Here is a 12,905-nt window from a genome sequence, read left to right on the forward strand (position 1 = left end):
CTTCTTCACTATTAGAACAGTGAGGCAGTGGCATAGACGGGCTAGGAAAGTTGTGGAATCTCTATCCCTGGAAGCATTCAAGAAGCTACATTTATGTTCTACAATGGGCACTTCCCAGACTTCTGGGCTTTGCCACATGGGGCTAGAAGAGAACTTTTTTCTCCTCTGGTTGTTACATGTCTGGGTTTTTTTAAAAGCCTTCCTCAGAAGTACTGGGTGTTGGATGCAGCCACAGCGGAGGATTTTGACTGCAGTGTGCTAATGCTCCTGCTAGGACTTAAACCCAAAAGTTCCTGGCCAGTGGGTCTTACTCCTCCACTCAGGGTCAGACTGATTGCTATATTTGGGGTCAGGAAGGAATTCTACCCCATGGTCAGATTGGTATGGACTTTTGCATTCCTCTGTAGCATGGGGCATGGGCCTCTTCCTTGGATCACTCAAGCATATTTTAACAACCTTGGCAGCAGCACGATGGTTTACCTGCTTTATCTGTGGCAGATTAGGGTGTTATGTCTTGTGATTGTATAAGGATTAACTGTATAGTTTTGCTAATAGGTTGTTAGACAATAGATTTCTAGAGGATGGCTTGGATAGGGATGATTCTGCCTCAGGCTAAGGGCTGAACTAGATGACCCCTGGAGGTCCTTTCCAGCTCTCCTTCTCTAGGACTCTATAATCAAAAGCCTAAAAGGAAAAGGAGTCCAACTCCTTTCATCCAAGCAATTAGGTATTCCGTCAAAAGAGGAAATCAAATTGGTTTGGCATGTTTTCTTCTTACCAAATCCATATTGCCTGTTATTGATCACCAAGGATCCAGGTTTTCCATTTCCCATAGAAAAACATTGGGTTTCCCCCTTAAAGGAGAAAAATGTGGGTTTTCCCTTTTAACAAAGAAAAACACAGGTATCCCCTTGCAGGCTGGCAGAGTTCCAGCCTGCAACAAGCTGCTTGGGGCAGGGGGAGTGGGGAAAGGTGATCCGAGGCCGAGAGCGCACAAATGTGGTTGGGGTGGGTATGGGACAGCACGTGCAGTGCGGAGCTTTCCCTCTTGGCAGCCAGGAGCTATGGACTGAGCTGCCCTGTGCCATGCATCCTGCCCACTACCTCAGCACCCTCTGCATTGGCAGCAGCAGAAGGCATGGAGGGAGGTGGACGTGGGGCAAGAGTCCCTGGGGGGAGAATGGGGAGTATGTGCCCCCCAGATTTCTACATGTACAGTGGGGTGCAGGGCTACAGCATGGCCGGACTGGCATTGGGCATGAGCCACCTCTGCAGCCCAGTGAGCGGGACCTGACACGGGAGGGTGGAGTGGGGTGGGGAGGCAGAGTACTGCTGCCGCTGCCACCACTGTGAGCCTCATACCAGGTGCACCACCAAGGTGAGGCACCCCCTGCCCACCCAGCAGCAGCAGGGGAGCAGAACACCACGCTGCCACTGCCTCTCCCACTGCTGCCGGACAGGCAGGGAATGCCTCACCATAGCAGTTCAGCTGGCATGGAGCTCCTGGTGGTAGTGGGGGTGGTAGCACTGAGCTTCCCCATACCTGCTTTGCCTTCCTGCACTGGATCCCACCCACTGGGCCTTGGAGGCCCCTGAGTGGGGGGCAGCAGGGTGGGGAGCCCCAAGCCATGCAGTGGTCTGCTCACATCCTACCCCACCCTTGCCCCCAACCCCACAGGCTCAATGGGGAAACGGGGGGGGGGGGTCCCCACACACCTCCTTCCACTCTGGCCGTGGCAGCTGGGGCTTGGGCACTGCTGGTCAGCTGTGGCTGGTGCCCATGGGCAGGGAACAGGGAGTGGGCAGGATGCAGCCACCGGGTCCTGGAATCTGGGGGCTGCCTCCAGGAGGACTAGGGGAGACAGGGGGGTTGTGGGTCAGGACTGAGGGGCCCTGATGGGGACAGAGGGCTGCAGATTGGTAGTGAGGGGCACCAGCAGGGAGGTGGGAGGCTGCAAGTCTGCAGGTCAGGAGTAAGGGGGAGGAGAACATGACTGTGGGTCGGGAGCGACTGGCAGGGCTGGGGGGACTGTGGCTTGGGAGCGAGGAGCAATGGCCTGGGCAAGAGCAGGGCACCAGAATATCAGGGCTGATCAGTACCACAAAGCAGGGGAGGGGGGTGCAGGTAAAGGTAAAGTAAAGGAGGCAGGGGGAGCTCTGATTTTCCATGATAAAAAATGCAAAGTCAAATGTCAAAATATATAGATATTTCAAATTTATTCTGTTATAATGACTGGAAATCAGGATCCCTGCTGATCACGTCTTCCTCCTTTAGGTGCTTATATATTTTTATAAGTTGATCTAGTAGCTTCCCCAAGTGTTGAAACCAGGCTGATGGACTTCAATGCCCCAGGTCTTCTTTTTTCTCCTTGTTAAAGATAGACATCGTAAGCCCTTCTTTAGTCTTCTGGGACCTTGCGGAGAGTCCACAACTTTGCAAATATTGTTGCTAATGGTGCCAAAATTTCTTTAATCACTTCCTTCAATAGCCTGGTACAAATTTTGTGAGGCTCTGACAACTTGTAGATGTAAAGAAGAATTTCATTTATCTTTCCCCTATCTCTTCCCTAATTCACACTGCATTATCCAGTATGCATCCAGAACAAGGCAGGGACACCACAAAAATAAGAGCATATGATGGTACTGTAACAAAGATGTGAAACAGCAAAAGAAAAAAAAATTGTGTATGTAACCTACTTTTGGTATCTCTCTAGAATGCTTTGCTTTTTATCTTTAATGGTCTTTTAACATAGGAAGGTCAAATAAAAACCCTGCTTCCTAGTGCTAGAATACTGTGTCCTGAACACAATGCCCCCTCTGTGCATGGACACAATTGAGCAAAGCACTCTGTTAAAAAACAAACAAACAAACAAAAAAAAACAGCCCTGCCTCACTGACTAGATAGTTTTAGGCAATTAGGCATGTTCTCCAGAGTCCTGCTTTATTTCATATAACATTATACTGAACAAAGCTCTCTACAGAGCAACATTTCATGATATTGATACCTTCCCCCAGGAAAGAATACAACACTGGATCTATTTGAAAAATTGTAAACCTGGGCATGAGTCTAACTTGGACAACTATACTTTTTTATTATACAGTATACAAGAAATCCACAGACCAACATACATATCTGCACAGAACCAGCAATCACCCGAAACACACCAAAAAAGCAGTGATATACAGCCAAGCCCTCAGATACCACCGCATCTGTACTGAAGAGAACACCCGGGATCGCCACCTCACCAATCTTAAAAAGGCTTTCACCCAGCAAGGACACTCCTCCAGAGAGGTAGATCGCACGTTTGAAAGAGCCACCTGGATACCACGTGAAGAACTGCTGCAGTACAGAAGAAAAACACCCACAAATCGCACACCGCTAGTTATGACCTATCACCCATCCCTTGAACCTGTATGGAAAATCCTCAAAAAATTGCAACCCATATTAGAAAAAGACCCTATTCTTAAAAAGATCTTCCCAGAGCCACCCATCCTAGCCTTCAGACAAGCACCGAACCTCACCAACCTCATCACCAGAAGCAAACTTCCTCAACCCCAGAACACACCAAAAGGATCCAGACCGTGCCATGACAAGAAATGCAAAACCTGCCCCCACATCTCCACCACCCCCACTATTACTACACCCCACAACAGAGCCATCAGCATCCCAGGATCTTACAGCTGCACCTCCAGAAATGTAGTATACCTCATCCAATGCACCAAATGCCCTGATGGAAGATATGTAGGAGAGACCAGACAACAACTGCGCACCAGAATGAACGCACACCGGAAATCCATCAAAGACAGAAACACCCAATTACCGGTGGGGGCACATTTCTCACAGGAGGGCCACTCTCTCTCCAATCTCTCAGTCCTGATCCTCAAGGGAAATTTACACAACACTTCCCAGAGACGAGCCTATGAGCTCCATTTCATCAGCCTGCTGGATACTAGAGATCAGGGACTAAACATAGACATTGGATTTTTGATACATTATAATCTGCCTGGCAACTGACTCCCCAGCCCAGCCCAGCCCCTGGCTTCTTCACTTTTCATCCCATCCAGGAAGAGCGCACACCAACTGCTGCAGCTTCCTGAGCCTGACGAAGGGGTTTTGAACCCGAAAGCTTGCTTAATAACTATTCTCCAACCATTTGGGTTGGTCTAATAAAAGATATCAAATTCACCCAAGGAACCTTGTCTGCCTATATCCTTAGACCAACACGGCTACAACCGAAACCCCTGCATACTTTTTTATTCAAATTCATAGTGATGCACAACACTGCCCTTGATGTTCTGAATTCCTCCAAGACAAATCAAGTCATACTCACTTTTCAATAAAAGCATCTTTCTCTCTCAAGCAATCTGCTTGACTCCATTCACTTCTACGCAATTCTGTTTCCAGATTTTCATGGCTTATTTGCAGTTCTCTTATATGATTCTCCCACTTCTGTACTTGCTCAGCATGAGCTTCTTTCACTGAAGCTAGTACTGCTTCCTTTTCCTTGGCAAAGCGATCCAGAACTTCATGTCTAAAAACCATAAATATGCAAAATAAGATTACTGTTTGTTTAGGTTTTTCCCATGATGCCAAGATTTAAAATAAAGAGGCACAATTACCCAAATGATCTGCACCACAGAGCAGTTGAAGAGAACGAACAAATATTCCTGTCAACTGTGGGCGCATTTACACGTTGCCACACAGCAACGCTGTTACTGTGTCATGCTTTAGTACTTTCTTTTGGAAGTACTAAAACACAGCACAGTATAGGCTGTTACTGCAGCATGCATGCAGCACATGCTTAGATTTTGCAGCTACATCGCCGTAGCAGCATCCTACAGAAGGGGAGCATGCTGCTATGGTGACATAGCTGGTGATGACGTATAGATACATGTGATCACTACATAGCTGTAGCGTATCATATGGTGATGTAGTGTGTCGTTCCGTTGCTGTAGGGCAATGTGTAGACATGCCCAGTTTGTTGTTAGTCTAGAGAACTAAACATAGAAGCTGACAGATCAAGAATTAAAAGCATTAGACTGAACCTCATCTATCAGCAAAAACAAGTTAACTTTTTCCCCACCGGAAATACTGCTGTTCAAAGGAATAAATCAGTACGGACTAAAATGACAAAAGAAGAGAGATCTATGATATACAACTGTAAAGAGACTGGCTCCAATTCAGCACAGCATTTAAACTGTTGCTTAACTTCCTCCATGCAAAGCAGCCCTATTGACAACAGGCTCAGGTGGGCCTCAAGGGAGAGGGAGTTCCAAAGCTGCGGGGTGACAGGGGAGAATGACCTCCCACGTGTTTCTGCCAGGTAAACTTGGGTCACAGATGGTACTTGCAGGAGGTGCCTCGACTAACATTAAGGATCAAGACGGGGCATAAAGAAAGCGGTGGTAGGGCCCAGACCACTTAGGCCAGTGGTTCTCAACTTCCATAGACTCAAGACACTCTTTGGAAAACGCCAGATCTTAGTTTTCACTCATTGTTTTATTACAGAAAAATAATAAAACAACTTTTCTGTTGCATAGAACTCAGAAAGATCACATCAGCTCATAATGTTTTTGACAATATGGATTCCTATTTGAAATCCTGGGGTTTATCTTATGAATGCTCATTGCACACCTAAAATTGCTAATATTGTGTGGCACCCCATGGAACCCTTAAGAGGATCTCAAGTCACCCTGGTTGAGAATCACTGGTTTAGGGCCTTATAGGTCAAAACCAGCACCTTGTCCCAGAGTGAAAAATTCTACTTTAAAAGAACATAAAAAACCACTGTTATTCTCAGTGTTATACATAAACAATACTTACTTTCTTCTAAACGTTTCCTCCTCTTTTTTCCACATCAGGTTCATTGAATGAAGTTTACCTTCTAATTCTTTTATTCTAAAACAGCAATCATTTGAAAAGAAATAAAGTAAAAAGTAGCAGTTCTGCCCCTAAAAGATGAAAGAAGTATGGAAAGGAAAAGAGTAAATAGCAAGCTGCAAAGCAATTTCCCTCATTTATAACTGGAGCCGTACAATACCGAGCATCTTTTACAGCTGCAAGATCCTTAAATTCCCAGTCCTTGCATTTGAGCTCTTTTTCCAATCTCAGATTAGTCCTTTCTGCCATTTGCAATGATTCTGCAGCTTTCATCCCAGCATCTTTCAAAACCTCCAGTTCTCTGCTCAATAAGTTAACCTTTCAAAGAAAGAGAACAAACCTTAAAGCTAGAAAAAAGCCTCTAGAAATAGACCGCTGGAGTGCCAATTGGCACACCTCGGAGCAGACTTGATTAATCAAGTCTGCTGGAGTGTGCTAATTAGCGCACTCCAGCAGTCTCCACATTGCATGTATTCATTGGCCCCGCATTTCAAAATGGCAGTGGGGGCACTTTAACCAAAGTTCATTGAATGAGCTTTAGTTAAAATGCCCCCACTGTCATTTTGAAGTATGGGATGCTGAATATACGTAGCACTGTGGGCGCTTTAATTAGATCAGCTCTCAGAGCCACTCTACTTAAAGTGCTCCCCTCCCCCCCAGGGTATGTGTATAGATGGCCCTTAGGGACTAACTCACTTGGAGAAAAGTTTGCAATCCCTGCCCCAGGGTGGTCACAACAACACACACACCAATAAAGTCTTTGTCACTATGTGCAAGGGCTTGAGCAGGCAGCAGAGCAGCCTGCAGGCAATAACATAGCCAATCGGGGGGGGGAGGAGGACATGGCAACTAGAAGGCTGCCTGATTGGCTGCTTGAGTATAAAACCAGGCCTAGGAAGCAGGGCCAGGAGTTGCAACGGAGGAGCTGAAGAGTGAACATCTTCCGGCTGGAGTAATGTACTGCTGCTCCCAGAACACCTGGAAGTTCAGGATAGGAACTATGGGGATGGAGGACATTCCTGGTCCTGGGGCATGACCTAAAACTACACCCTGCTGGGATAGGATGGTGTGGTGGGGCAATCTCCAGGAAATGCCACACCTGTGCCTCCCCAGTGAAAGGTGAGGATGGGACACTGTAAAGCCTCAGCCCCCGTTGCCTTGCGGTATCCCAGGGAGGGGAAAGGCGAGGGGAGCATACCCTGACAGAAAAGCACAGAGGCCCAGGTCCACTGAATGGGGTCTAACATGGGTTCCAGGCCCATTGAGTGGGTCCTGAGACAGGGCGCAGGTCCACTTAGAGGGACCGGAGGCCCATGGGGCGTAAGGCCCAGAAGCCCCAGTGAGGGGACGACGGGGCTGCTGGAGGCCACGTAGAGTAAGGTTCAAGGGAGCCTGAAGGGCTATGCGTAGGTCAGCAGAAGCAGAGGCCCTAGTGAGGTGGCAGAGTTGAGGCCCTAGTAAGGGGGCAGAGCTGAGGGCTGCCAGAGGCCGTGTAGAGTAGGGTCTGAGGGGGCCTGCAGGACTATGCGTAGGCCAGCCAGAGCAGAGGCCCCAGTGAGGGGGCATGTGGTCCAGGCATGTCTAACGACACCTGAGGCCAAGCTTGGGCCAGAGGCTGAGTGCAACCCAGCAATGGGGCCGGGACAGTTGGAAGTCATTTTTGGATGCCATCTGCAAGGCATGGGACACAGTAAAGGGAAGGTTGGAGCTGTGTATTATGCCCTTGGCATTAGGGAATTAAATGGGCAGTCTCCCACCTACAAACAACTATTTAAATACAACAAAGGTGTGGCAGGAGAGTCAGATGGTTGGCCTGCCTAGACAGGTGGGTGGACCGAAGTAGTGACTGGCCTCTAGGCGACCTTCTGTCACACTATTTATTACAAAAGGGTCAACATATACTTTAACTGGCTTTAAGTGGTATAAACTTCATAAGCCCTTTTAAAAAACTAAAACAACTTATTAAAATAAACTGATATTAGTAACAGAAAGATCTTATTCAAATTACATTGAACTGACCTTCCTGTGCAGAATCTATGCTTTTTGTACATTTCTTGACTAATTTTGTGAGAATGTGACAAGGCCTCCAGAGACCCATATACACTTTTTCTCACTGGTGATAACCATGAGCAAAATTTAAAATTCACCCTTCAAATATTTCTATCTTCTACTGTCCTGGAACAACACCCTCAATCTACCGGTGAAGCAAGGAAGTACATAACTTTTATATGTATTTACAGAATAAATAAAATTTGGGATTAAAGTAATAAAATGTGCCCTTTTTAGGTTAAAAAAAAGAAGCTTAATGAGAATTACCTTGAGTTTATGAGACAAAACTAAGTTACTCGTCTCATCTTCCCGCTGTTGAAACTCAAGTTCTCTCTTTTTCATTTCTGCATCAAACTCTGCCAGCAGTTCCTGTAGTGGAATACAGTATATAAGTAATTCTATGAATGCACACGAACACGTGCATACGCATACACTCACTGCAAACAATTTCCCACTGTTGCTACTGCTAGTGCAGCCTCACTAATACATATAATAATAGGTACTCCAGTATATGCCATGTCCCAACCATCACTGGTGTTCTAACCACTGCGTTACTTCAATATGCTCCGAAAACAGTTTAACAACACATTGACTAAAACCAGGTATCTGATATATGTTACATTTTCTAACACTGCTTGCATGAATAGAACACTACCAGTGCCACGATAATATTGGGGAATTTAAAAAAAAACAGGTCAGTGAAAACAAAGTTCCTGCATTACATAAAACAATGTCTTACATATAGGGACCTACCTGATCTGCAATTTTCACAGAAACCATGAAATCAGTAGGTCCCCTGCAAAAAAGCACAGGGACTGCAAAAATGAAGAGACTGAAAAAAAGTGCGAAAACAGTCAGCGAGCGGGATGGGGGAGGGGGAGGGGAGCTGCAAACAGAAAAGGGCAGGAAGCCCTGGCATCCTGAGGCATGGTGGGGAAGAAGAGGGGGGAGAAGGAGCAAATTGAAAGCTGAGCCCCTGATGTAGGCTCAGTCCAGAAGCTAGTCAGGGGCCAGCCTGAGAAGAAGGGATGGTTTTGGCACCAGCTTTTAAAGCGCCTGCAGGCATGCTCCTGTAGCATGCCTGGTCACTCTGCACGAGAAAGAGAAGATACGAATAAAAAAAAAAATCTTCTAAGACTGCCAAATATGTTTTAGCGGTGGACCATACAAGACAGTATTCGGCAGGGACCTTGCACACAGATGGTGGCAGACTCTTCTGTACCATCTACAATCTAACTCTGGGTGTGTCCAGGAAATCCAGCATCAATTGTCAACTGAAGTCCAAGGCACACATGAAGAGGAAGGCTGCTGCAAAGGCTGAAGGTCAGAGCAAGAAGCAAGTGACCATGTCCTCCCTGTTTAAAGAGACCATGGAAAGTGGCTTGGCAAGGCGAGAGATGGCTTTTTCCCCTCATGGAGGCTTTTACAGCAGCCAGCATCATACTAGAGCAGTGGTCTCCAACCTTTTAAAGTAGAAGATCACCTTTGGCATTTAAAAGCAACCCAAGACCCACCCTGCGTTGGTGCCACCCCAGCCCCTCCCCCACCCCACCCAGCAGGTAAGTCCCACCCGGCCAGGGCCCCACTCAATTTAACCCTGCTCCTGCCTCTGAGGCACTGTCCCTCACCACGGGGGCCTCAATCTAGCCCCCGCCCCTTGCCTCCACCACGGACTGACCTGGGGCATGCGCATGCATGCATGTGGGCACTCAGCCCCCCACCCAAGCCTCAGATCAACTCCAAGTGGCTCTGAGATCTACCGCAAGAGGCTCCGGGATCTACCGGTGGATCAAGATCCACTGGTTGGTGACCACTGCACTAGAGAAACTTGATCACCCCAAGTTAAGGAACTACCCAAAACAAAATGTGCCCAACACCAGCAGTTTTGTGTGCCAACAAGCTTCACCAGGACTAACTCCCTCAGTGATTGCTTCACATGTAGAGTCCACAAAGGCTGCCTTGGGCAGAGTATGATTCCTTTTCTATTGTGGCTAGCTAAGCCACCGACCCTCAGAACAACTACATACTGCACATTTGTACTGGGGAGCTGGACTAACCAAACTCAGCCAGTCCACCTCACCTCTGTCAATTTTCCCACTGTATCCCACACTATCGTGAAGGTAACTGTCAGCTATGGCATAGACTTTATCAAGATCTCAGCATTCCTGTCTGACAATGCCATGTATACGTGCAAGGCTTTCTCCGAGTACTCCAAGGAATGCTTCAAGCACTGTCCAGGTCATAAGGTTCGGTACAAGGTGTCCATTGCCAGTCAAAGTGGGCACTCACATGCCACTGTGCCACTGCCACCGGAACCTGTGGTCATACAGTGGAATTCCTGGTTCAACACAGTCCGTTACCACACCAAGTACACACAGCACTACCACCAGTTTGTGAGTGAGGCGCTGGAAATCGCACCCAGCACACAGTGCATGCTAAAGCTTTGCGAACTCTTCAAGCAAGGCAACATTCAAGATCAAGTGATGCTTGTGGCCGACATTGCCACCTGGTTCATGGAACTCCTGACCTGGTTTGAAGGCCGGCAAGTTGCAATCCATCATGCACAAAATAAGGTGACAGATTTGATAAGCTGGGACAAAGACAAGGCATTGCAAGAACTGTCAAGCTGCCCTTCTGAAAACCAGAGCAGAAGGGAGCTAGTCCAGGCAGTAGCTGTAAAGCTGAAACATTACTACAGGTACGACCTGTCACTTCCACCACAGTTCAGCTAGCCAGCTGCCCCCTTCCTTAGGGCTTTTTATATTTTGGACCTCAACCAGATCTCTTTGCTGAGTTTTGACCCTCAGCTACTAAAAGCAATCCCAGGATGGGGGAAAGAGCATGACGATGAACATGCTGCCTACGTGAGCTTTGTCAAAGAGTGCCAGATGCCTCTGTCTGTGCCTGTGTTCTGGGAGTCTGTCTGTAACTGGTTTTGACATCTTTATGCCCTGGTAAGACACTGTCTCACAAGTCCAACAACCTCGGTAGATGCTGAGTGCGCCATCCCAGTGTATAGACAAGTGATCAGCCCACAGAGATAGAGAATATCTCCAATGACTGTGGCTGGGTGCAGCATGCTCACATTTAATACATAGCATGACCTGCCTGTCTCAAGGCTAACATTCAGTTTCAGTAAACTCTCTCTCATAATATCCTTTAATAAAGTGTATATAGTTGGTATTAGTTACAATTCATGTTGTGCATAGTACAGCTTTATTTTCATAAGGTATTTCAGTTTAAGAGTCTGATTAAGTACTTAAAAGGTATTATTTAGAAACATGTATATAGTCAGTATTACTTGCTGTCCATTTCTTTATTTCATTAAGATATTTCATTTTACATATTAATTAGGTGCTTAAACCGCTTAATAATACTGCGGCAATTTATGGCTTCCTTGGGATAGCCATGTTAACAAGCAGTCTACGACAGTTAATGGCTTACCCAGGTTTGATCCCCTCAACTGTGGGGAAAAAAGGAACCCTGAAATTATAAATACAGGATGCTGGCATGTCATTGTGATTATACAGCCTATATGTTTGCTTAAACCCGTTTCTGATTAAGAGGAGCTGACCTTCCTTGAAATTTCAAGGTTGGCAAATTTAGCACAGTGCACTGGATGTATCCTTATAAGAATCTTACACTCTCTCAAATTACTAAACACAATCTTACTGATTCCTCAGAAGGAGAGGTTGCCAAACAAGTAAGTAAAGCAAGAACCACAAGCACTGCTGACACACAGAACAGTAAAGCAAGGCTACTGCACATCTCATATGAATGTGACATTACAGCTATGAAGGAATGTCTAAATGATTACTTGTTAAGTGCCTATCCAGGATATTGAGATATACTGCATCCTTTCAGCCTCCTATAAAAAAAAACGGAAGGATTATAATGTAGAAAAATCTAGCTAGCGTGGCTCCCAAAACACAAAACTCTTTTGTAAACCCCTGTACCTGTTTCTGTAAAACAAGCTCTCCTTCAACCTCTTGGAGTTTATTCTCCAGCTGCTGTTTCAGCTTCACATACTCCTCACGGTGCTGGTGGATGTCATTGTTCTTGGAACTATAAAAAACAAATTTCCGTGAAAATATGACCTAATGTATCCTGCTGACGGACTCCCATGGAAGGTCCTTCCAGCAACAGAGTATACACAAAAATTTAACATGCAAGAATTTCATTTTTCAAAAAGTACATAATAAAAACTTTCGTCCTACAAATAAACACAAGGTCAATATTTTAAGTCTAAATAATACATAAACAATTAACAATTCATAGCTTTTCCATACCAGAAGGGACCCTTGTGACCATCTAGTTTGATTTCCTGCATAACCAAGGAAGCAACCTCTGGCTGGGCTTCCAGAAAGATGTCCACACGGGACTGAAGGACATTACTGACAGAATATATGTCACACTTTGGTGAGTTGTTTCAACAGCGAATGTAAAAAAGGTGCGCCTTGCTTTTATAACAGTGTAACAACACAGCAGGAGATCCAGTAAAAAGAAGTCTGACAAGGCTAGGGACTTTCAAAGTGGTGAAGTAAGTTCTATTACACATTTGTGTTGAAACAAAATTGATGTTGCTTGTATTTTAACTACTTTTAAAATCAGTATGATAAAAAAATCAAGCAGTAACAGTTCTATTTACAATTCTGAAAGCCTGCTGTAGCTTCTCTCACACTCCTTTAAGTCAGTTCTATACTCCACAAATTATGCCAGTCTTGGACATCTATTCACATACTTTGGGTACTGCTGACAACCTAATCCAGAAGGCCACCACAGAATCATAGAAAATTAGGGTTGGAAGGGACCTCAGGAGGTCACATCTAGTTCAACTCCTTGCTCAAGTAAGGATTAACCTATTTGGGGTGCCACTAGACCTCTCATGTTCAGATCTTCCTCCAAGCTGAAAAAATTCTCACAGAGACACAACCTTCAATATGCAGCTAGTTAGTGTGGTAATGTGAAGCAGGAA

General features: G+C 45.9%; 1 protein-coding gene across 7 annotated transcripts in view; it reads right to left on the reverse strand.

Moving 5' to 3' along the window:
- Window positions 1–2,200: 2,200 nt before the first annotated feature.
- The window catches only part of LOC102385647 (coiled-coil domain-containing protein 57-like), a 22,801-nt gene continuing 12,096 nt past the window's right edge, over window positions 2,201–12,905 (reverse strand). For 4 of the 7 annotated variants that reach the window (XM_025195455.1, XM_025195458.1, XM_025195459.1 and 1 more), the window contains 6 exons: window positions 11,887–11,995; window positions 8,198–8,299; window positions 6,042–6,199; window positions 5,825–5,899; window positions 4,332–4,532; window positions 2,201–2,368 (listed from right to left, as the gene is read on the reverse strand). In XM_025195455.1, coding sequence (XP_025051240.1) covers window positions 2,302–2,368; window positions 4,332–4,532; window positions 5,825–5,899; window positions 6,042–6,199; window positions 8,198–8,299; window positions 11,887–11,995 — 712 coding nt within the window. In that variant the 3' untranslated portion in view covers window positions 2,201–2,301. Of the gene's footprint in view, window positions 2,644–4,331; window positions 4,533–5,824; window positions 5,900–6,036; window positions 6,200–8,197; window positions 8,300–11,886; window positions 11,996–12,905 lie in introns of those variants that run through there. The other 3 variants (XM_025195456.1, XR_003092362.1, XM_025195457.1) reach the window with 3 other exon arrangements.

The sequence above is a fragment of the Alligator sinensis genome, unplaced genomic scaffold (genome assembly GCF_000455745.1).
Source record: "Alligator sinensis unplaced genomic scaffold, ASM45574v1 scaffold1644_1, whole genome shotgun sequence".
Taxonomy (NCBI): Eukaryota; Metazoa; Chordata; order Crocodylia; family Alligatoridae; genus Alligator; species Alligator sinensis.